Here is a 26,434-nt window from a genome sequence, read left to right on the forward strand (position 1 = left end):
GGACATGCATATGCACATGACAGTCACAAACACGAGCAGCAATTTAAGCATCAGCTAGTGCCAAGTCAAAGCATCCAATGGCAGGCCCTCAAAACAATACAAATCTGTAACGCATAGTTATTGATGCACAAAATCTCCAGCACTCCAAATTGAAGAGCAGGACTGAAAATGAAGGAATAAACACATAAAACTGTATATAAAGTGAGAGATCAACTTGGAATACAAACTTTTTTTAATCCTAAGATTTATTTTGGTAATCGTTTTACAATAAACATGCAAAATACTGAATGCAAAAATAGGTATTTACGCCCTATTTTTGGAAATTGTGAATAACCCTTTCTGAGAAAATAACAAAATTGTCATTTTTGTGCAAGCCTTTTTATAACAGTAAAAATACAAAAATATATTTAAATTTTAAAACCATAGGATTTTTTGCATCATCTATGCTTTTATTGCAGTTGTAATTCATATAGACGTATTTTTCAAAACTAACTAAATTCTTTCTGGCAGGCAGCAACAATAGTGCAGTGCCTATCTATTGACTCTTCGAGAAATCTCCAAGACAGTGCAAGTGAATGTAAGGAAAACTCTTACTTATCCATCACTCAATTTGTTCTTTTGGGAGTATGTGCCAGATTTTAGAGAGTAAACACCTCAGTATGACACTTATCTGTGGGCATAATGATTGATTACATTAGTGAAGAAAGCCCGCTTGCAAATATTTAATAGGGATTTCAACACTGGTCTTTCTTCTTTCATATAAGAGTACAGTAACAACCAGCTGTGGAGCAATCTAAAAATGTCACCAATGGGCCCAAAAATAATATGCAAACTAAGAGGCTCGAGACAGCTTAAGACGGCAAAACGTGAACACCAAAGGAAAATCTGGAATTCCTTCTGGGCTAAACTACTGCACGACATGAGGACAAATAGTTCCGCAAAGTTTTGACATACCATTAAAAAACTAGGGAGCTCTCTCCCTAAGGTAGCTTCTGCCAACATCTCGGAGCCAGTGCGGTACCACTTCCTACATGATCATTTCAATGCCCAACCATCACCAGACCAATTACTTGTGCAGGAGGAAGACTATGCGGCCAGTGGTGTCCCAGAAGTTCTAATCGAGAACCATGACCAGGCAATTGTCGGATACCACATCTCAAAGGCCCTAATTCAAAAACAAATCGCTGAGGGACACAGGGATGGGGCTCCAGGCCCAGGCGGAATACCGCCTACTCTATATAAGAACGACCCAGCATTCTGGGGTATCCAACTAGCCCCGCTTTATTCATCCATATTGGTAAAGAACTGTATCCCCCCCCCCCCTTCATGGTGTGGCTTGATACTCGCACCAATTTTCAAAGGGGGTGACAGAAAATCTCCTGGGAACTACCGTGTGATAGCTCTAATCGATAAAGTGAAGTACTACGCTTCTGTGCTGCTGGGCCCTCTACAATCATGGGCTGAGACAAATAAAAATCATACCCCCCTAATCAAACTGGATTCACAAGGCACACTGGGACAACAGTGAACTTTATTGTGCTTTCTGTTCCGATCGACTAGGCGGAATCTAACATCTGCCTCGCATATATGGGGTTTATAGATTACAAATCTGCATTCGACAGGGTTGATAGGGGGAAGCTCTGGCAGAACACTGCCCTCCTCAACATTCCTAATACCCTGCTTAGGGCTCTGCAGCTTCTGAATCATGATACCTGGATCAGAATTAAGATCAGGGGTTGATCGAGTCTTTAATGGCCTATAACCACCACGCAAGACCTTAAGCAAGATTGTGTTCTTATGCCCACTCTATTCAACTTATTTATATCCGATCTGTCGTCGGTCCTCAACTCATAAACTCGCATCCACCCAAACTGGGTGGACTTACCTCTCCAAGCAGATGACCTGGTCCTTAACAGCAAAAAAAAAAAAAAAAAAAAAAAAAAAAAAGGATTGGTCTGCAATGCCTTCTGGATGCAATTGCCACATTCTCCAAGGAACGGCCTGCAAACAAACAAAAAGAAAACCAAGATTCTTGAGGTTCGAGTCGCTAGAACTCAAAAGCCATCATGGTCTCCCGACCAGGAGAAATTAGAAGCAACCAACTGCCACAAGTATCTAGGCGTCCTTTTTAATGATAATGGCAGATATGCAAGCCGGAAGACGGAAATAAACAAGCATTTGCAATGCAATAGGTCTCGAATTTATGCGAGTTTAAGCTATTGGCATTGTAAATGACAATGCATTTTATTTAGGTTTTAAAAACCCCCAAAAATAAAATGCATTGTCGTTTACAATGCCAATAGCTCAAAATCGCGTAAATGCGAGACCTATTGCATTGCAAATGGTAGGCATCACGGACAACGGGAGGTAGGGCGGGTGGGGGTGTTTAAGGAGAACGGGAAGGAAGGACAATCGAGGGGTAAAGAAGGCACAGACAATGGGAGGGACGGCGGGCGGTGTTCGAGAAGGCACGGACAAAGGAAGGGAGGGGGTAAAGTAGGCACGGGGTAAAGAAGGCATGGAGGGAGGCGTAAAGAAGGCACGGACAACAGGAGGGAGCGCAGGGTTGTAAAGAAGGCCCCAAAGCATGTCGTGCATGGAGTAGGAGAAACTCGAGAAAGAAAATAGAGCTTAACGAGTAAATACCCAGTACAGTGTAACAACCGCAGTAAAAGGGCAAGTCGTCATGGGAGGTGAAAAATGAAGACGAGGCGGTACTAACGAGGGAATAACCAGCCTATTTACGTATCAGAAGTCAGCCTTTAGGAATGACAATGACACAAGCCAATGGCAAATATGGGCCGAGAGTGGGCGGGGCTTCTATTCCCTACTCCACTACAAGTCTCGCAGGGCAACGAATCCGCGCTGAATCTAGGCTCAACCTAAAAGGAAAGGCACTGCACTTTAGTTTGCTCTCAGATCCGTACACATAAAACTGCAAGGCCCCATTTTTACACCGATTCTTCAGGTTGCTCAGGCGAAGGTTCATCCAACTCTAACATATGGGTGCGAGGCTCTGAAAGGGCGGGAGAGCGGGGCACTCGACAAAACGCTCACAAAGATCTACAGATCAGTTTTCCAGCTCCCCTCCTACACATAACCAGCTCAAATAAGATTTGAATTCAGAATTTGTAGACAGGCGCTGGTCGGCAAGGCTGTCTTTGCTATAAGCTGCCACAAGCTTAGGGCCTCCAAGGAAGGTACCCTGGCCCACCACTTATGGTTGGACTTGACCACAAACCATAGGTCGGCGGGTAACCACTATCTGACCAAGCCATCAGCACACTTCGCTTTGTACCCACCTGGGACTTGCAGACTAGCCATCAGGAATTTAAAAGGCTGGCACAAATCAGTACAATACTGCTCTCTTCAATAGAAGACAGGGCCAGTCTCTGCACGTATTCACAGCTGATGACCCTATGCACCTATAAACAACTGACACCTCAGTGCTACTTAAACAACCCCTACAACAAAAGGACAAAGCTACAGTTCATGAAGCTGAGAATGGGGGTCATCTCAACTGCCGGCCATCTCCCAGCGTGGAAAAAGGGGAAGGCTCAGACAATGTGTCGGCTCTGCAATCAACAAACCGGACATAACACACATATTGTGCCTGTGTCCCACCCTTTTGGAGGACAGAAGGGCTCTGCTACGAAGGTGTTGGATAGCTAAAGATTTAAGATCTTGCAGACGAGCAGTCTTGGCTTGCTTTGCTCCTTCGAATATCACCCTGAATTGTGCCTTGGTCAAATTTATGGACCTTGTCTCTAGGAAGATAGAGGCTCAGAATCGTGCATGCGATGGGCTGACAGATAACTTGACCACCACTGGGCCCTCGCCATCAACCTCTTCCCTCCAATGACATTCCCCCCCCTTTCTTCCGCCTAGTGACCAACAGACACGCTCCAGCTCATACAAAAGTTTACGCACAGTAGATGCTGATCTATTTGCACAAACTTTCCAGATAAATATCACATTCTCCCACTTAAAGTAATGATGCTAACTCCTCGCGTTTTAACTTTACATATGTATGCACTTTTTATTTTAGCACCACCATGTTAGTAACATGTAATATAGGCCTTATATGACTCAGTGATTTAAAAAAAAAAAATATATTGTTTTTTTAAACTTGGATCTTAAAAAAAGATGTAACCTTAAGGAATATGCAAACTGTGATCTGATGTCACCTTTTCATGTTGTAAAGGTTTTAAATAATCATGCAATAATGTTTTTTATACTATAAAAGGCAAAGATTAAACTAATGAGTCTATTTTGATTTGACAGTACATGCAGGGAAAGGTAGATTTTAGTTGTTTTACTGCTGCGGTTTTAACAACAAAGAAAGATAAAGCATTAAGGGCCATGGTAAGTCCAAAGCTCTACACACAATTGAACTGACAACTCATTGGCACTTAATACATAAAGGAAAACTGGACTTCCTCTGTAATGCAAATACAGAATTCAACACATTTCTGGACCCAAAGCACGAATATTGATAAACTGGTTTACATACTATTTCAAGGGTGCGAGTGTTCACCAAGACAATGGGAAATTCAATAATTTCATGTATGTAGTCTAGTTGGTTGCCCTCTTCACACGTTGCTTCAAAGTCAATGACGCAGATGTAATCATAGTAGGTGTCCCCACTGCTGGTGTCTTGGAGAAGATGATGATAATTCAGCTTCTGCTTCTTGTAATAGTTCTTTAGCCTCTTTTTCAGAACATCCTTTACTCCCCTGGAGGGAACACACAGAGAAAAGCACCTCAAGTCAGGTTCACTGAACGGTATGTGCTGCTTCCACAGAATGATTACATAAAAATTATGCATATCATAGAACAATTTAAAATATACAAGGAAATACAAATCACAAAAAAACAAATTCTCTGCATGTAGAATTCAAGTTCAGGATCAAAGATAGTTGTAAATAGACACGTCGGATGTCAATGAGGAGGAATTACTGAATGGGCCTTTAGATTCTTCATGCCAAGCCACAGCACATGCCAAAAAAAAGCAATCACTGTTTGTATCATAACAGGAGTTATAGGACTAGTTGCCAGCAGCAGAGTGACACAAATTATATCACTTAGTAAAAAAGATTTGTGCAACAATGACAGAGTTATAGCACACTGAAACTGAAAAGTAGGTGTTCTTTTAGAATCTCTTAAAAGCCTTTTAAAAGTGCTATTGCTAGAACTGCAATTAGCACTGCAACACCACAACAGACATCCACTAAAATGTCATATGTTAACAACAAGCGGGTAACTATGGTGTAAAATAATCAACTTGGATGAACTTGAAAAAAGCTTTAATAATGAACTGGAGTACCAGCAATGAGAGCAATGGCAGGCACAGCTCGCTTCCTCCCTTCCCCCAGGCAACTGGCATGGAGATTCCCTCTCAAGGCTCTGCCCGTCGCCAACAGTTCCACAACACTGGGAGCAAACCCCAGAGGCAGTCAAACACAAACAAATACTACTGTGCCTGCCAACATTATCCATTCTGTACGTACGACAAAACAAATCATCCCCTTTCAATAATAAAAGAAGAACTAAATTCTCAACATGTTAACACTATATACGAGGCTCAGGAGAAATGTTTCCTGTGTCAGCAGACCTTCCCAATGCAACCCCAGGACGATCCAAGATGTAATTTTCCTCACTGATCTCACTCGGTTCATTGTTAGTTTCATCCATGTTGACCCCCTCAGGACTTTTACCATAAGTGGCATCACCCTCATCTTCAAGGTCAACATAACTTTTGTTACTAGTATAGACATCTGCCAAAGAAATCCCACCATCACAACAATTCCTGTACATGTCCATAGCCCTAACAGAACTCTCCTTCACAGCCAACTTTTAAGACAGCTATCCTCTAGCGATTCCACACCTTCACATTACTCAATTGGACAACATTTCACAAAACATTTGAAACTTTCAAAGATTGTGGAAACGCACTCTCGCCTTTCCTTACAAGTTATGTTTTTTTTTTTACTTTTATCCATATGCCTTCCTTAATTGCAATCTCCCCAGACCTATTCTTAGAATCGTGTGTGTCTTTGTAGCTCAAATATGTATCAGTAACCTTCCTTATCAAAATAAATTAGTTTAGGTGGATTCCACCAACATTCAGGAATACTTTTAGTTCTTGCCTCCTTTCCTCTCATGACCTCAAAAAGAGATACCTCCAAAGCACCATGGATATTAGACCTGTACATCCATACCAATTTTTAAAATCACCTCCCAGTCCTCAATGTTCTTAATTGGCAATTACACTGCATTCTTCATTACTTTTTTAAATCATTCAATCATGCAATTGCCACTGGGATTATAGAGTGAAGTAGAACAGTGTTTGATTAAAATTTCCTAAATAATTTTCTCCTGCCTAGCCAGAGCAGTAAACTGAACTCAGTTATTACTGATGATCCGAACAGGTAATCCTTCATCCATGAAAATTCTATCAATGAAATGTAACACTGAATCAGTATCCACCTCAACCACAATTTTGTCTACTGGCCATCTTGCAAACACATTAAACAAAGCAACTGTAGAATTAGACTGAAAACCAATGGGTCCCTTAATGTCAATTGCAACCATTTCCCAAATCTTCCTTGGAACAATAAGTTACATATAAAGGCCTCAATGTCCTCAAAGATTTGTCAGACTTTGCACAAACTACACATTTCCTTGCCATTCTTTCTACAAGCCTAGCCACCAATACCACTTCTTAACCCTCTGTTTAGTCGTCACAATACCACCATGGCCTTCATGACACAAGTTAACAACAGTACCTCTAAAGGTAATGGATGACGCAACCCTGTCCACCCTCCTATTAGAATCTCTCACCACAGACAACTCATTCGAACTTCCCAAAATTGTTTCAACTCAGGAGTAAATTTAGAAGTTTTTGGGCCATCCTCGCACCACCACACTCAATAGTTGCTGTAAATTTGCATTATTTTTACACCGCTGTTCCATTTCATCTCATCCAAAACAGGTTCACCTTGGTCATGAATTAATGCAATCTGATATGCCTCCCAATAACTCTACCGGATTCATGAATATCCACAAGCGTTCTAGATAAAAAGTCTGCCATTACATTACTTTTGCCCGGCACATTCGATTTTATAAATAAAATCCTGCAGACTCCTGGCTGGACATTCTAGCAATCCATGTGGAAGCATGAAACATGCCTTCAGCAGTTAACAGTCTTACCAAAGGCTTATAGTTGCTACTTACCACACATGGTTCCCCCCCCCAAAAATATTTTTTTCAATAACATAGAACTTTCCCTCCACAGGCGATCAAGCATGTGAGCCAAATGCAATAATTAACTTCTTGCCTCTCCTGTCTGTTGCAACAACACGCTTCCTTTATTACTGGTGTCAGTTTTAATGATGCTTTCTAGGTTGGAATCAAAACTTTTTAAGCCCGGAGCTTTAACAATAGCCTCCTTAATTCCTCAATTTTTGTTTTACATTTTGAGGACCATACACATTTTGCTTAGTTTTTAAGAAGTTGTCTAACACTATAGGTCTATATGCAAAGCCTTCCACAAATTTTGCATACAATTCGACAAACCAAAGAAATTATTTTACTTCGTCCTTGTTTGTTGAGCAGCAGCATTCTGGACAACCTCTACTAAAGTAGCTTTAGGAGAAATACCATCAATACTCAGAAAATGGTCCAAACGTCACAGACTGGACTGCAAGTTTACACTTGGAGAATTCTACAGGTAAGCACCTTTCTTGTAATACATTCAAAACGGTTTACAACGTATTATCATGCTCCTGCCTATCCTTGGTATAGATCAAGATGTCATCTTGCATGCACTTAATATTACTCATTATTCCAAACAAATGATGCGTCAGTCGTTGGGGAAAAAAGCTGCTGCTGATGTCAACACAAAGATCATTCTTTTGTACTGATAAAACCCCATGGGGGAGAGAATATAGTCTAACAGCTAGGATAGACGATCTCAAATCTGAAGAACCGGGTTCGAGTCTCAACAATGGCACTCAACATCCTGTGATTCTGGGCAAATCACTTAAACTCCCTGTGCCTAAAAAAACATGAATGTGTCCTTGTGTAAGCAAGGTGCTCATGTAAAGCGCTCTGATAACCGATACCTTTGGTTAAAGTTTGCGCTATATAAAACTCAGGAAAATAAAAAATGGAAGTAATGAAAGCTGTGCACCTTTTACTATCCTCATTAAAGGACATTTGATGGTAGTCTGCAGATAAATCTATAGTGAAAAACCATCTTGCATCCCTAATTAGGGCTAACATTTCAGAATTCTTTGGATGTGGAAATTCATCTACAGCTATATTGTTGATCAGATAACGTAAATCGATACAAAGTCTTCCATTGCCATTACTCCGTCTGGCCACTGGACAAGTGAGATCCATTCTGACAATTCTATAGGCTCAATTATGTCTGTACGCACAAGTTTACGGAGGTCTTTTTCCACCTCATTTCTCAAGATAATAGGTATATTCCTATCTTTAGGGGTTTAAGACAAACAACATTCTTTAAAATTATTTGATGACTAAATTCCGTAAGATTTTACGTTTTTCTGTAAAAATATTAGAGACCTTTATAAACATGGCATTTCCCATGTCTTCACTATCATCCACAATTATAACAGGTTCTGGGCTATTTGGGTTTATGATCCTTTGAAGATTACACCGAGCATGCCAACCCAGTACAGAAGGCCCCTTTTTTCCAGCATAACGTGGTCCATAGGTTTACCTATTTTTAAATCTAAAAACCAAGAATCTGTAACCTAACATTTATTTTCTCACCTGAGAAACCTGGTCAGATTTTAATAATTTTTCTTCAATATTGTTCACAAATTCCCTCCTCCAAACTTCTTGATTCACAATGCAAGGAGAACTTGAATCTGAATACATATGCCCATGTACACCTTCAATGCATATTAAACACACAGGTTTATTTTTCTTATTACACTCCCCATCATTAATATTTAAACCAATAGACTCTTTAGAATCAAATATATTATGGACTCAAAGATGCCTCATTGATGCAAGCTTCCTCACCACTAGAACCACCTTAATCCACACGCTTAAGTATGAAATGTATTGCAGGACAGGATTTACTATAAGCCAGGTGTGACTTACTGTCACAACGGTACATCTAAGCTCTTCCTTAACTTGTTCTCAACCTTAAGAATTGGTCTTTTGAAATTTACCTAACTTTTTGTTATTTTGCTATTCCTACGACATTCTCCTTGTGGAACTGACACTCTAGATTCCACTTTTACCACTTTAGTGCTACAGACTATATATTCTTCCTGCCATACTATTGCTAAAATATCTTTCCACAATCTTTCTTGAATTGTAGAATCTCTGGTATGCATGACAACCTGGTCCATAATTAACTCTTCCTGTAAACTCCCAAATTTACAACTGAGTCAACTTCCTAAGTGAGACAACATATTCAAGAAAAGTTACATTACCTTCCTGCTTCCTCTGGAAAAAAGTATTCCTAATAATACCTATACAAACATTGGGCAAAAAATAACTATCCAATATCCGCAATAGCTTTCCAAAATACATTAACATTGCACCCACAAAAAGAATTGGCCGTATATTCATACACTTATTAATCCTTCAGGTCCCACCGAGCACACAATACTTATTTTCTTCTGTTCTGGAATCTTTTTACCCCCTTCATTAAAAGTTGCTAATCAATTGAGTAACTAAGATTCCTATTCTGCCCATTTCATGCAATGGCACTACCTCCGCTGGCCAGAACGTTTGAGGTGGAAACAATGAAAAATTCTGCGAACTCATATTGAGGTAAATATATACAGTGACAGTGGAAGTGTCAGTGTCCCTTCTTCACCCAGAGGAGGAACTAGTTTACTGGATAAATCAGACTGTCAAGAAATACATTGTTGTTGCCCAAACAAAGATGCCAAGATGCGAAACGGATTCCCAAGTATTCACTCTGAAATTCCTTCCATTGATCATTTCCCAATCAATAGTAAGAATTCCATGGTTCAGAGTGGCACAACTTATGTAACCTCTACTGCCTGAGGTAATGCTTTACCGATTGCTCCTTGGTGCAAAATGATTCCAGGATGGATGGAGGCACGTGAAATTCTCAACGTGACCTTATGCCGCGTGACATCATAAACTGATGCAGCAACACAAAAACGGAAGTCGGCAGCCAGAGCCCGGATAGAGTTGCTCGAGGTTACCAGAGGTCAATGTCACACAGGGCAATTGTGTTAAGATGCTCAAGCACTGAAATGGCTGCACAAAAAGAAGGGAGCGTGCACATGCAACATTCAAACAGAGCACAATTTACTAATGCACATCAATGGCCACAAGAGCAAAGAGCCTCAAAGCAGCAGTGGCACCCTAAGTAGCTAACATCACAGTCACTCCATAGGCCACATTGAGGTAAAGGCCAAATACCAACCTCTAATGCCCCGCAACGCTCAAACTTGTAACAAAATCCAGGGTCCACTTCACACAATATCAAATGAAGGCAAAACGACTCAAAATGGAAGGGTTCTATGGTGTTCCAGGAGCTTGCCGCCAAAATTTGAAATGTAATCCACACAGATGGAACTTAAAAGAAACTTTAAACATGACCTGGAATACCAGCAATGAGTGCAACAGCTGGCACAGCTTGCTTTGCCCTTCCTCTGGTCAACTGTCACCAAAATTCCTTGTTAAGACCGGAGGCGACTATTTATGCATTACGTCTTTTAATGCCACTACTACAGAACCTTCAAAAGAACTTCCAAAGAACATCAATCTAGAACTAGAACACTGATGTCCATAAGTAATACCTTTTCAGAACACTTCCTCTTTTAAATGCTGCTCTTGGAGATAAGTACATTTATAAATCAGTCAGTCAAGAAGGCTTTATTTCGATATAAAAATATCTTAAAAAGCAGAAATACAATAATACACAATAAAATAGTAAAAAGCAACCAGTGCATGGAGAGGTAAACAAACATTTCAGGGCTGCTACCAAAGTATTTTTGAATAAAAAGACAAATTAAACAAGATACAAAAGCCTAGCTGATCTGATACGCCAAGCCCAACCTAGGAACTTGGCTAAACCGCAAAGAGGGGCCGTGGATCATTTTTTAATATACGCAAGGCCTCAGCGTGGAGTCTAGTTCCAAGTTCTCTACAAAGAGGCTTGAGCCATCTACTCCGAGGGGCTGCATAGGCCGGGCATTCGAACAGAAAATGGGGGACAGACTCGGACCTTTTTTCACAAAAAGGGCAAGAAGAAATTGTCTGGATTGGAATCTTCCACCTGGAGGTCAGTTGTCCAACAGGGAGTAAACCTACTCTGAATTGGAAGTATAGTGCCCTGTCCTTACGGTTTGAGATGACATCCAGGTAAGGTTCGCAAAAGTGCACTTTCTTAATCAGGAGAAAATCCATAGAGGACCTACACAGATTGACATTGCTACTTCTAGTGCCAGCTACCCAGCTCCAGTAAATCTTTTTCAGCTCTGGCTTAGGAGGTGCGGTTCTGTTATTCCAGTCTTCGCCGAGGCCAAGGCTGAAGAGAAGACGCTTGACTTCCCTCAACCAAGGAATCTTAGCCCAGGCTGATGACCCCAAGACATCGATTAGGCCATCCGCGTAGCTGGATAATTCTGGTGTTCTCCATATTCTCGCCCATAAGAGAAGAGGGCGGAGCCTAGCCTGGTCACTAAAGGACTGAGTGCCCGTATCTAGAAGCAGTGGGAGGGTTGGGGTGCTATAGGGGAGCCCCATTAGATCTTTAAGGAATTTGCTTTCCGAGCGGGATAGATGATCCACCTTATGGACCCCCCAAAGTTCAGCCCCAAATAAAGCAGCGCTAACACCCCTTGCCCTGTAGATGTCTAAAACAGCAGCAATGGGTTTCAGGGATGAGGCACGATGTTCCTTGAGCAAGGCACCCACCACCCTCTTGTGAGTCAACAGCATCTTTTGGAGGTGGCAATTCCAGCTCATGGAATCGCAGAGCCGAATACCAAGGTAGTCGAACTCTGAGACTCTCTCAAGGGCAACAGAATCTAGAGTCGGTGATTTAGCCAACTTTTTCGGGGGGTTAAGGACCAAATACTTGGTCTTTGCGGTGTTGATAACTAACCCTCTCGCATCACAGAAAGACTTGAAGTTGGCTAATAGACTCTGCAAACCTGCCGGGGTTTTGGAGATCAGGAGGGTATCATCTGCAAATAGGAGGGTAGGTATTCTTCTGCCTGCCAGGGATGGTCCATCTGCAGGATGTTGAAGCAGGTGTTCCACCACTCCATTGACATACAGGGAGAACAAGGTGGAAGCAAGGACACATCCCTGGCGTACCCCTCTATTTACAGGTATGCATGCTGTTTTTTGCCCCTGATTACCCCACCTGATCTGTGCAAAATTGTCGGCGTGGAGATTTATCAACAGGTTTAACAAATAAGGTGGAATGCCCTGTTCGTCAAGTACTCTCCAAAGTTGGCTGCGGGGAACTAGGTCAAAGGCAGTCCGTAAATCTATAAAAGCAAGATACAGACTGCCCTTGGCCTGTAGAACAACCTTCCAGTAGAGCATCATAAGTCGAAAGGATTGCTCTATTGTCCCCGTGCCTGATCTGAAGCCAGCCTGAAAGTCTGAAAGAATGCCCTTTTCCTCTACCCACTGCAATATCCTGGTCAGGACCACCTTTCCAGCCACCTTCTGTGAAGTATCTAGGAGGCTTATTGGGCGATAGTTTGCTGGGTCGTTCCGACAGCCTTTCTTAAAAATTGGGACGACCTCAGCACCCTTCCATGAAGTCGGGAAGATTGCCCCTTCAAAGCTGGAGTTCAATAGGGCAGAGATGAGTTTTCCCCAGGCTTCCGAATTGGTGCGAAGCAAGTCTCTGGGAATGCCATCCGGACCTGCTGCTTTGTTGGGCACGAGACTATTTATCGCCCCCATCACTTCCTTAGATGTAAACAAGAGCACGTCCTTAGACTGGGAAGATACATGCGGGTGCCGTGCACTCAAGCTATCCCCCTCTTCCTGAGCCATAGAATAAAGTTGGGAGAAGTGGTCAACCCACGCACTCTCAGGTACGTTACATGTAATCATTGTGTCCACAGGTTTCTCCCTAAATCTCAATAGGTCCCAAAAACCCTTTGCATCCTTCCTCAAGCTTGCGGCCTTTAGGTCGCACCAGAACTGGTCTTCCCAGTCTGCCTTTGCCTTTGTTAAGGCCCTCCTGTAGTTACCCCTTGCGGCACAAACCAGGGTTCTATTCTTAGATTTTACTGCCTTTAGCAGTTCCCCTTTTGCCGCTCGGCATGCACCTGAAAACCACCCGGATGGACACTTCCTGCCATCTCTCATATTGACCCCCTTTCCCGCGTTCTTGACTATAAATAGCTCACCTATGGCCTTTATAGTTTGTACAAAAACTGCGGATACTTCCGGCGCACTGGTAGAGGGGGAATCTAAGCGAGGAAGAAGGTTAGCCATTATAGATTGTGCCTCCCGCATCTTGGCCTCGTTGCCGATAAAATTCTTCCATTTCAGGCGCCTGCCACAGTTAGAGGGGCATACTTCGTGTGTGGATTTCCACACATGGGGGATTGAGAGAGGGGAGCTACCCTTCCACAAAGGGGACAGAGATAGAGATAGAGGATTATGGTCACTGTCGATGGATGGACGGACCTCCATATCCACCAGGAAAGACCACAAACGAAAGTTCAACATGATGTAGTCAATCCTGGAGGAATGGCCTATTCTATTGAATGTATGTGCCCCCATTTGGTCTGACTTGGATCTACCATTGGTGGCTCTAAGGCCATGCTCCAGACAAAGGGCATTGAGGTCAATTGCATTTTGGGTCCATCTTTTGATTGGAGCGATGGACAACGGCGGGATGCCTCTCCTTGCATCTTCGTCGCTGTAGCCTAGCACATCGTCCACTGCAAGAGGTTCGAATGTGCAGTTAAAATCCCCGGCTAATAAAACAATTTTATAAATCAGTTATATTGTTAGCTAATAAATCATATCTATTGTAAGTTTTTAAGATAGATAAATAATAAGTGTTGTGAGCTGTTTGTGTATATAACCAAAGCTCCTAATTTATAGAAGTAGGTTCTATTTAATTTTTGTTTTAGTTTAAATAGAGCTTGTAATGTTGAGTAAGATGGATTGTCTATAAACACCAGGGTTTCTGAATTTTGTAAATGAGGTCATTTTTATTTTTGAGAAAATACTTTGTGGATACAATATTAATTAAAGCATTGCTGCGTTGTAGGTGGTTGTTTTGCAGTGCGTTGCCAGGTGTCGCGTGTCTTGCTGCCGTGTGAGCAAGACGGGTTATGTGAGCAGAATGAGAGCATGAAGCAGAGGCAGACACTTGCTTTCCGTGTAGGTTGGCTGTCACATCCTTACTTGTGTGCTTTCAGCACAGATGCGCAAGTTCCCTGCAAGTCGTCACGCGCTTGTAGCGCAGGTGGAAATGAAATCAAAGCAGGTGGAAATGAAATCAAACTCTTGCTAGAGATCTCGCGTGTTTTGGGTGCCGTCTTAATTTGGGCATAACAATATGAAAATACTGATGAACACGCTAACGTGATGGGACGGAATGTATTGGTTCGTTTAATAGAACCAAACATTTCACAAGAGTGATGAGTGGTTGGAGAAGGAGGAGAGAATCTGGGTTATTATGAAGAGGATTTGATAGACACTTTTAAGAATAGTTTTTGAGTTTGCATGGGTTAGAGTATAGATTAGATCTAGTATATTGATTAGCATTGTTAGAGTGGTTATCATATTTTAGTAGTAGTTTAAATGGAATCAGAGCAAGGAAGTAGTTTAGAGGTGACTGGAGCAATGATTAATGAGGAGGTAGTAAGAAGGTTAACTCAGCATGAAAAACCAAGTGCAGGAAACATTGGATAGTATTTTAAAAAAGAAAGGAATTGGAGTCGGGAGAGGAGTCTTAATCTGGGTCGGATGAAGAGGGGAAAAGGGATGACAAAGGAGGTAAGAAAGTTAGAAAGACTAAAACATTTGGATGACAGATCCATGTCAAAAAAGGCAGGAAGGGTTGAAAACCATCTAAAAGGAAAGGTGTCCTTAGCAGCATGCAAAGAAAAGGTGTCCTTGGCAGCACGCAAGAGGACGAATGCTTTAAAGAAGCCATGGGTCAAGGCTCCCCGACAGGATAGAAAGGAGTATGAGTATATTTTTGAAATGCAATGGGATGATGAATTCAATAAAGAATTCAGGAATATGGAGGGTACATCTTCTACAGAGGTGCTCGGAGATCCATTTAGTATTAGGCACCTGAGAAGTGGTGACAGGTGGCCCATGGAGCATTTGAGTAAATTTATAAAAGAATGGATATGTTAAACCTATAGATAAGGAGGCGAGATGAGTGATGAGAGCAGAATGCTCTAGACCAGTCATTAACAAGAAGTTGTGTAGTGCACTTAATTACTCCCAGAAAGAAGGATTGTTTTTTTGTTTCGTTTGGGCAAAGACCCGAGCAAAGGTCTAGATCAATCATGAAAAATGTGCCAGGATGAAGTGTTAGATTTTCAGGGTATATTGGCTAGGATTTTAGATATGCCCGAAGAGGCTCATGTTAATGAGGCACCAGTGGATTTGGAATTACTTAGGGGATGGAATCAGAGAACTGTGGTTATGTTGAGGAACACAAATGCTGGATTGATGGCGGAGAGGAGGTAGGCAATCCTGATGAAAATTGGCCCAAAGTTGGGGGACATGGCTCAGAAAGAATCTAGCAAGGATGCTGAAGGTTTGTTATTCGAAGAAAGTCTAGTAAAAAGCTTTGGAAAATATGTGCCCACCTTTACAGCCTTGAATAAGGCGCAAGTGAATATGAAAAAAGTTTTTGGAGGTAGTGTTTTTGGAAGGTTCAGCAGAATGTGACCCACTACTGGCAGAGGGATACAAAGATCCCAGTGCAATACTCAATTTAGAGGCAAAGTAGATCAAGTCTGGTCAGGTTTCTACCCAAGCAGAGTGAAAGTCGGAAGAACAGGAAGAGGAAGGTTTTCGCATGGTTGATACCAGAGTTACACAGGAACCTAAGGTGAGTAAAGGGAATATTTCTGGTTCTTCCCAAGGAAGAGTAGGGATTCGGTTAGGACATTTTATAAGAGAATGGGAAAGTTAACACAAGACCCCGAGGTATTGGAAACTGTACAAGGGTTTTGTAATAGAGCTTGTGGAGCTTCTGCAACAGAGAAGAGAACCAAGAGAGATAATGGTAACATAAGAACAAAAACCAGTAGTGGATTCGGAGATAAGGTCCAGGATTCAGAAAGGGACAATAAACTGCAGAGAGGAGACAGGAAAGTGCTTTGTGAGAAAGACCAGTGATAAAGCGCAGAGAATTGAACAAATATTTGATATATAGACATTTCAAGATGGAAGGGATCCATTGTTTGAGAGACTTACTGTCGAGAAGCAATTGGCTGGTGAAATTTGATCTTAAGAGCGCATACGTCACAATTACCATTGGGAAGGAGAGTCAGAAGCATTTGCAAATCAGATGGAGGAAACATCTGTATCAATTTCAATGTCTTCCGTTTGGGCTTCCTTCAGCACCATGGTGCTTTATTAAAGTAATGTCGAAATTTCGTGAGAGGTATACGAATGATAGTGTATTTAGATGACATATTAATCAAGGCAAAGGATTTAGAAGGTCTAAAGAAGGAATTAGTACAGGTGTTAAAATTATTGGAACATTTAGGATATATGATAAACCAGGAAAAATCTGTTTTGATACCTTCAAAGAAGTTGGAGCTTTTTGAATTCCAAGCGGATACAGTGGAGGTTGTTACAGCTTCCAGAGAAAAATGTCAAATTAATAAAAAAGGAGATTTTACATTTGTTGAGAAAGGAGATATTTTCATTAAGGGATCGGGCTCGGATAATAGGATTGTTGTGCTCTTCAATTCAGGCTATATTTCTTGGTCCCCTGCATTATCGTGCTTTACAGAGATTAACAGCAGAAGCTTTGAGGAAAGGACTTTGGCATGGCAACAAGGTAACTCTGAATGAAGTGAAGGAAGAATTACATTAGTGGTTAAACAATATGCAGGCATGGAATAGCAGTGCCATTTTTTTATTGTGTTCCAGATTCTGTTCTGGGGCCAGATGCAAGCCTGAGAGGCTGGGGAGCATGGTTAGGAGAAGAACAGACAGGTGGAGTTTGGACAGAGAAAGAGGTTGAAACTGTCTGGTGGAATAAATACCTGTGTTATATGCACTGCAAAGTTTCAAAGGAATTTTACGAGGCCAATCAGTGTTGGTAAAGAGTGACAATTTATTTCCACTCATCAGGTCAGATGGCAAGATCCTACAGCAATTCATTGTTGCTACCATTATCAGGTGTGTGGATTTTGTTTTAGCGGCTGGATGCTTTAGAAATCTACTCTAATTAATACAAATTTTTGATATATAGTGAAATCACTATAAGCAATAGATGCTTAGCTGACACACAAGCAACATACTTCTTATTTCAATGTAATTAGTATTTATAGTAGGTCAGAAACTGATTTTGCCAACTGACTCCTATGAAAGTTCTTAGTTGTTTGTTACAGACGTGCAAGTTCTAATTTTGTACTTTCCTTTACTGTTTTCTTTTTCTTGTGGTTTTTTTTTTTTAGTTCCCTTGGGACAAAATGCACAATTTTTGCAATCCTGAAAACAGTATTCTGTTTATTATCATTTCCTAGTTTATATGGACATACTATAAATACTACTCACATTAAAATAAGAGTGTTGGTAAGTGTGCGTTAGCGAACTATCTATTGCATACAGTGATATTACCATGCTTTAACAGTTCATATAAATATGACCGATGAGAACCACTGGTTTTTTTTTTAGATACTGTATACCTTGGTTCATAGAGGTTTATGGATTGCTTGTTTGAATAGCAGAAATCTGCTAGTAATCCACTTGTATTAATAGGTCACATGCCGTAAAGTGGTAAATTATGGCAGTGTTCTGATAGTCGATAACCACTTTGCTGATTATGTTAGGGCTCTTATCAAGAATTGGATGCTAGTTAGGCTCTGCTTTTGCCACCTTCCTCTCATTCATATAGAGGGTTTGATAGTAGGTGGGAAGCGGTAGTTCCACGGTTGGAAAACCTTGAGGGCCCGATTCACAGAACTAACTTAAGACAAAATCCTAAACTTACTACCATTTTGGTATTCACAGAAGGCACTTACGCATTTTGGTATTCACAGAAGGCACTTACTCATTTCGGTATTCACAGAAGTTAGGAGTCCTAACTTTAGGACTCCTAAATGCCTTCTGTGAATACCGAAAGTCTTAAAATTAGGATTTTTCTCAGTTTAGTAGTAGTATAGTTAGGACTCCTAACTTTAGGACTCCTAAATGCCTTCTGTGAATACCGAAAGCCTTAAAATTAGGATTTTTCTCAGTTTAGTAGTAGTATAGTTAGGACTCCTAACTTTAGGACTCCTAAATGCCTTCTGTGAATACCGAAAGCCTTAAAATTAGGATTTTTCTCAGTTTAGTAGTAGTAAAGTTAGGAGTCCTAACTTTAGGACTCCTAAACTGAGAAAAATCCTAATTTTAAGGCTTTCGGTATTCACAGAAGGCATTTAGGAGTCCTAAAGTTAGGACTCCTAACTTCTGCGAATACCGAAGTGAGTAAGTGTCTTCTGTGAATACCAAAATGAGTAAGTGCCTTCTGTGAATACGATAATGGTAGTAAGTTTAGGATTTTGTCTTAAGTTAGTTCTGTGAATCGGGCCCTGAGTCTCTGCATACCAAAAGCACACTTAAAAAGGTTGGAAATGTACTGCTGACAAGGGTAGGAGCAAAACCTTTTCCAGGGTGAAAAGGGGTTGTAGGTAAAGTGAATTTGTAATCCCTCAGATTTTTGCAAAAGCAAAATATACGCTTGTATATTAGTTTGAAAATGGAATTCACAAATGTTAGCTGTGCAGTTTCCAAGCCTGCTTCTGCAAAATCTAGTTTTGAAGACTTTGACCCCTACTTTATTTTCATGGTGCCTATAATGGTTTTATATAGATTCTCCATTATTCGTCTTTTCTTACACTGGCATGAATCTAACATGTTTTACTAACTGATGGCTCCGAGAAGTTGTATTTAAAGTAGCACAATAATTTAGCAAAGCTTTTTTTTCCATGTTTAATACGGTTCGTGTGCTTTTTCTTTTGAAAACAATCACCAATCTTGTGTTCGTGCTTATGTATTTTGCATACAATTAGGGAGAGTTCCAGAAACATTTAAAAAAGCCTCAACTGTATACAAAAAATCCAAACATGAGTAGTTTAGACTGAACCCACTCTCAGTAATGCAAAAGGAGATCACTGCCCACTGCATTTCTTGGAGAACACTTTTTTTGGGAGCAATCTTGGTAAAAGTGAAGGCTTTAGTATTAATTATTCATATATACAAGTTTGACCAACTTCTACATAGGGATTATAATCTTGCCTTAAGTGCTTCACATTTCTCTTTCACAGTTCCCTACTGTGGTACTATGACCGGACAGCAAACAGGTTTGTGCTGCAGGAGAGTTGGCCAATGTTTTCAGTGGACAAAAAAAAAAAAAAACACTTGTCGTCTTTGACCCCCAATCATAACGTGCTGAGTGACGAGCACTTGGAATTCCACAACCCTACATGACATATTATAAATATGTGATGCGAAGAGTGTGTCTAACTTCCCCTGTCCGCTGGTGCACGTCATCTGTAATCCAGATTTCCCCACAGGTTTGCTTGACAGAGTTTTTGAACACTGAGAATTTGGATCAGAGCTTACCTCAAGCTACTTGGATAAAAAAAAGGAAAATTAGAGCTCCTGCATCTTGTTGCCAGTCCTGGCATCTGCAACAAGATGATCCTTATAAGACTGTACACTTATTGCACTGGACAGTACAGACAGCGATAAGTGCAGGGGCACTACAGATATAGCACTCACAGCGAACCTGATAAAAGGCCACTGTCCTAAAAAACATACATTTATACAGATTTTTGGGAAAATTATTCTCAACTCCTAGATCTATCAATATGACCAGCTGGGAAACTGAACCTGGGTATAGAAATCCGAAGACTCCTAGCCAAATATCTGTTCTAGCGCTGCTACCACAACAATAGGTTTCCAAAACCAAGAAAACTGAAAATTCTTATGAGATGGAACTTAACATCGGAGTCGCATCTGCCACTTGCTGATGTGCCCAAGACAAAACGGGCGCCGGAGTTACGAGACTGGGCAGCTCAATGGGACCAGATAGATGTGTGGCACCAATGAAATGGATGCACCCAAGAGTACTCCTTCCACTCTCCAATACATGACCTCCTCGTGAGACTTGACAGATTTATGTGCAAGGGAGGCGTTGTGGGCAGAGTGAAGCACACAGACTAGATGGGGACATCTTTTGTCACACCATAATCCACTTCTCTTAAAGGTGCATGTTGCTCACAGAGGGCAGCGATCCCTACGTGGCAGTTACAAACCTCATATCTTTAGAAGAGTACCTTTCGAATCCCATTATGTGCAGTGATAGCTGAATATTTTCAATGCAATAGTGGGACGCTCTGCATGTTTTCATGGGATGAGAGGCATTCAAAGTTGTAACACGAGGACATCAGGAGTCAAATGGTAGGAGTCAAGGAAGCACTAGAAGTAGAATTTTTGAACCCTGGAAAACAAATTTCACAGGTTGGAAATTGGCCTCCTGACTGACCTCTCACTGTGGCCCAAATGGGTGTCTAAACAGGAAACGCATGCAGAGAGACAGGGGAAATTGAGAGCCATGACATATTGCGACTACCTAGCCACTAACCATGCTGAGGGCAGTAAAGTAGGAAGACTGTTAGTGTGGCTGTCACGGCTGAAAGACAGGGACCACCCTATCACCGGCATTCATAATTAAGAGGGTGAGATGCCAGTGTAGCAAAACGACATATGTGAGGTGTTTGTTAGACACTATTAGGAGTTAGATGTGATGCAACCACAAACTCCCAGGCATACTATTGGTGTTTTTTTTTTTTTTTTTTTAAATTGGGCAAGGTTTCCTGGATTGGACCCCCAGGCAGCAGACAAGCTAGGTGGATGGATCACAGAAGAGGAGATCGAGAGGCTAATTCAAGAGTTAGTGTGTGGCAAGACGCTGTGAACGGATGGCTTGCCAGCAGAATTTTACCAGACATTCGCAAACCACCTGGTCCGGAAATTAGCAGACATGCTTGTAGGAGCACAAGACAACGAATGTTAACCGACCTCCAGGGAGGCACAGATAGTATCCACCCCTAAGCCACGGGGCAAAGCAGTGAACGTAACTGCTTACGGACCCCTGTCCATGCTCAACTTGGATTATACAATCTTGAACAAAATACCGGTCAACTGCCTCCAACCTCACATGGTGGCACTCATTCACAGAGATAAATGCCGCTTCATACCCCAGTACAACACCTCCCACAACATTAGACAACTGATGGAGGTGATGAAGGAGACACAATAGCAGCACCGGGATATTGCCATAGTGCTCTCAATAGACATATGAATTCCTTTGAGAGGTTATGCTAAAAATGAGTCTGGAGTGAAGATGGGACAAAGGGGCTGCATGCTGTAATTAGGCACTTGGGCCAAAGTGCAAACTGGAAATGCACATCTGACGTTTGAGATCCACAGGAGCACAAGACAGAGCTGGCCCCTATGCCCCATGCACATTGCATCATCAATGGAACCATTTGTCCGTATGGCTAAATCGGATGAGGGCATTCTCTTGGGAGATAGAGAACAGATTAACTTGCTATATGAAGATGATGTGCTTTTATAACCAAGAGGGACAGGGATTCACTGGAGGGTAAAACGGGTACAAGAACTAGGACAAGTATCCAGCTTGCACACAAACTACTCCAAGACGTGTGTGTTCCCGATCTCTTCAGATGATCGGGTACCTACATGCATGATTGCCCGCACTGGCATTCTCTGGAAACCCTGAGTACTGGGTGTTAATGTATTTCACAGTGTTACAATGTGTGCAAAAGGAAAAAGGGAACTGCACCGAGAGCCCTGAAAATATTCAATTATGGCAGTCACTGAAATTACAGACTCTGGCACGGGTAGCCATATTAAAAATGGGGATGCTGGGTCCTCTATTATTTTGCCTAGCTGCAGATTTGAGTTCCCAGGTCATGGCTTAAGAACTTAAATGCACTGCTAAGAGAGATAATATGGGATAGCAGAGAACAAAGGGTCTCCGTGGAGACACTGCAACGCACTACCAAGACTGGGGGTTTGGGAGCCTCAACCTTTGATATCCATTGTCTTGCTGTCCAGCTGAAGTGGCTAGCATGGTAGCTTGTAGGCCTTAACATGGGGGAGCTGAGAAATGAGGTGGGGCTCCAACAGCAGGGAATCATTGTTGCACTGCTATTAGGAGCCAAGATGACACATACACGCTGGCTTATGTTGTTCACAATAGTGTACCAATGCTGGAAAGCAGCGGTTAAGAAAATCGGGTAGTATATGCTTTAAATACCTGCACTCCCATCAGTAGGCCTTCCCCGTGCCTGGAAGGGGCTTCCCCATTGAACGACAGATGCAGGAATGGATGAGGGTGGGGAATGAAACAGTAGGCAATTGTTATGGAGAGGGGAGGTCCCGCAGTAAGAACGTCATTATAGAGGTAGACGGCTTACCCCACAAACAATTTCTGACACATGCTATGCTGCATAGAATAATGACTCCGCTCTGGGGAGGGTCCGCCTCTGAACGGCAGACTCATGAAGTATTACAGACAATTCTCACATTTGGCAGAGGAAATAAACTGATATTCTGGCTTTCCAAAATGATCCTGTCCATGACCCTGCATAAGTTGACTAAGCTCCGCGAAAGGTGGGAGATGCATCGGAGGAGGGAATCCAGAGGCAAAGAGTAGGACCAAACACTAGAGCAGGTACACAAAGTTTCTCGAAACACTAGATCTAGAAACATGCAATTTAATTACTTACATCTGGCATACCTCACCCCCCCCCCCCCAATATACTGAACGTCATGAAATACAGACACTGTGCGATGCCCTCGCTGTGCGCTGGATGCAGATTGCATAACTATGCTATGGACTTGCGCAGTCTTGGAGAGGTTTGGGACCAGAGTGGTGGGGGACATGTAGGGCACACTTGATAGACAAATTGTGTTTCAAACGGAAATCTGCCTACTGGGCTCATAACCACGCAGGCCAGAGAAGAACTTTGGTGATACATTTTTGGATCTGGCTCTTGCTGTGGCCCATAGACACACAGCCCTCCATTGGAGATTGTCTAATGGTCCGCCTCATTGTAGATGGAAAAAGGCAGTGGAAAACTGGGCTACAGCTGAAGAGGCAGCTCTGAGAAGGAAAGCGCAGTGGGGGGTCTGCAAAAAGATGATAGCAGACCTTTGGCAGGAAATGCTGACTGCCTTCCTGGGAGTAGGCACTGAAGTAGGAGCTGGAACGTGACAGACTACAACACGAGAATTATAGGGAGAGGTTATAAGCCCTCACGGACAGGCCTGCCCAGTTCCACAGCACTTGATACATATTTTATTATTGGCGCTACTCTCTCGCATGTTAACAGGATCTCAGAACATGGGTGAAGGTATACACTAATACGTGACAACACAAGAATGTTCACTACTTATAAACCTTTGGCTAGCAGGCAGATGCTGTGGTTTTGAATGTTTTGATTTGGTTTCCTTCTTATCAGTGTAACGCCCTAACCGGAATGGCAAGGATGTTGTATGCCTGAAGTCCAGGCATAATCCCAAAGCTGTTATACCATTGTCAAGTGGGGATCATAATGTATTGCTGGGCTTTTTTGCAGTGTCAAAGCTTGATAAAAGATCAATAAAAAAAACAGTAAAAAAAACAAAAAAAATGGACTTCTGAGACATTTTAGAGGGGAATATAATGAATGTGATAAAGTGGCACATTTGTGTGGATCTGTAACAATGTCAACATTTTCTGAGGACAGCTTAACCCAGATTAAAGACATAACACGAATTGAAAATGCTTTGCTATCTGGTGTCACTGGGTAAGAGTCAGATTAACTCCCCACCAACTGGTAGGCTCTTGACTTGTATGCTGTAAGCTGCAAGGTTCACCACCGCCCCTGCATGGAAACAGCACGCTACCCCAATGATCTTGATGTGGTGGTCCAAACTATGGTTGCTATAGGCCATGGAAAAGCTAACTGCAATGATATGAGATAAGATGAATACATGCAAAAAAAACAAAAAAAAAGAGAGAGAGGGGCCCTATGAACATATGTTATGCCAACAGTGGTGCAGGAAATATGTCAACCGTGTTCGACAACTGAGGTATTGTGTTAACCTTGGAAATCTAAAGAGCATGACTGAATTATCTTGCACGCCTCAATCGTCATAAGCAAATCCTTTATAGGCTTTGCGCCAAGAGCTTTTTGTCATCTGGCATGTATATTTTCTATTTGCAGATTGTATGCACATAATATTGAACTGCTTGCACTAATTTTATAACAAAAAAATGCAATTTGTTTCTGTCTCCGTTCCATGAACATTTAAATAAAGTTTTAGAAACTTTTTAAAAATGCAAGAAAAAAATGTAACTGAAAAATAAACAATTGCTAAAGACACAAATGCAATGCTACACTGTCCAGACTTGATCTAATGGTTCAGATATTGCCACTGCTGAGAAGTGGCTTACTCAACTCACTCAGAACTCTTGCCTCCGCCATTACAAACAACGTTACTCACTTGACTTGGATCAGATGCTTTAGGGGGTGAATGGAATGTGTGCACCACAATAGCCAATGAATCAGAGAAGCGGACTCCAAAAAATCTTAAGAATAGATTTATTAAGGCAAGATTGTGTGAGCTTCAACAGTCATATAAAAAATATTTAACCATTTCTCACATAGTGAATATGATCCGTAATATCCGGGGAACAGGGAAGGGAGAGAGAGAATGGAGTTATGGTATAATACTTGTGAAACATTTCCATCATGGAAGAAAAGGAGGATGTCATGCAGTGGAAACTGCCATTCTAAATTGTGAAAAATGGCCATTGCCTCCTGAATGCACATTTGGGGCAGATAACAGTACTGAAACTGACTGACTTTTTCTAAAGTTAATTAGATTATTTAATTTGTAAGATTTCATTATCACAATAAAGGGAAAATCCTGCAAGGGAAGAGATAGAGTAAACGTGAGTCATTGTGTCTCATTTGCATAGCGCCAACCTAGACAAAGGCAGCGGAGTGGTGTAGTCAGGGATACACCGTCAAAGTTGTATCCCTTCAAAAAAATGAGGCATAGAAAATAAACTCCTAAAATCGTAAACATTTACAGAGGTCCAATGGAAAGAACAAATCCATAGTAATGAACATACTCTCAAACTGGCATCTTAGACCAATTCAACTATTCGTACAAGTTTGAATGATTTTCCCCTCCGCCTTACCTGGGGTCTAGCTTGGCTTCCACAAGCTTAGCTTTCAGCTCCTCTTTACTCATTCTGTTAATGCAGCCATTAGCAGCAGCTATTTCTTTGTACACTGGATTACTGTAAATGCCTCCATTGCCAGTAATGGCGTTCTTGTCCTTTTCTTCCTTGCAATCCAATTTAAAATTCTGACAGAAAAAAGCACAAGAAAAAAAAAACATGAAAAAACGGCAGTCTTCAATTCACCACACAGTGCTCATAAACAGAACACAAAGGAACAGGTAGGAAGGCAGACATGCTGAAAAATGTCAAAGCGGTGGTGCCTTGCACACTATTAAACCGAGAGGCTTTTACACACAGGGCTAGGATTGCATTTGCCCTAAATTCTGCTCACGAGAAGCGAACTATAATTTCGCGTGAAAAGAATTTCAATCGAATTTCAGAGTCTGATAAACGTAGGTCGGTTTTTACGGACTCAAGACACCACGACCTCTGCAGAGTACATCGCAGGCTTACTCCTGGTTTACTAGTTGCAAAACGAGAATATGGCTCTCAAGCCAAACATTTTAGGCACCAACTGAAATTCTCAGGAGCACATTGAAGGTGAGAGCAATTACCTTTCAACTTAATAGTTTAATTTCAAACAGAAACCAGTCTACTCACATCGGTAATCCGTTCAAATGAATTTCAAACACAGTACCTCACTCCCCATCCGTCATGCTCTCTGCACCATCTCATACCATCCACCTATTAACTCAGCCCCTCACACATGGTCTTCACCAACTTCCTAGGCGGCTTAATTATCAATTCCCTGCAGAGCTTGGTACATGGGTTAAAACAAATAATTTAAAAAAAACAATCACACTTGCAAGTTCAACAAGCATTTACAATGCAATGGTCTCGGCATTGGTAAAGTTAGAGCTATTGGCATTGCTCATGACAATGCCGTTTCTTTACATGTTTTAAAAACAA

General features: G+C 41.7%; 1 protein-coding gene across 1 annotated transcript in view; it reads right to left on the bottom strand.

The window, feature by feature from the left end:
* Positions 1-26,434, bottom strand: part of ERI1 (exoribonuclease 1) — a 116,628-nt gene that overhangs the window by 62,158 nt on the left and 28,036 nt on the right. The window contains exons 2-3 of the mRNA XM_085641009.1: positions 25,481-25,650; positions 4,514-4,736 (exon numbers count right to left, since the gene is read on the bottom strand). Of these exons, the coding sequence (XP_085497135.1) occupies positions 4,514-4,736; positions 25,481-25,650 (393 nt within the window). The remainder of the gene's footprint in view (positions 1-4,513; positions 4,737-25,480; positions 25,651-26,434) is intronic.

This window comes from Triturus cristatus, chromosome 2_2, assembly GCF_964204655.1.
Source record: "Triturus cristatus chromosome 2_2, aTriCri1.1, whole genome shotgun sequence".
Classification (NCBI taxonomy): domain Eukaryota; kingdom Metazoa; phylum Chordata; class Amphibia; order Caudata; family Salamandridae; genus Triturus; species Triturus cristatus.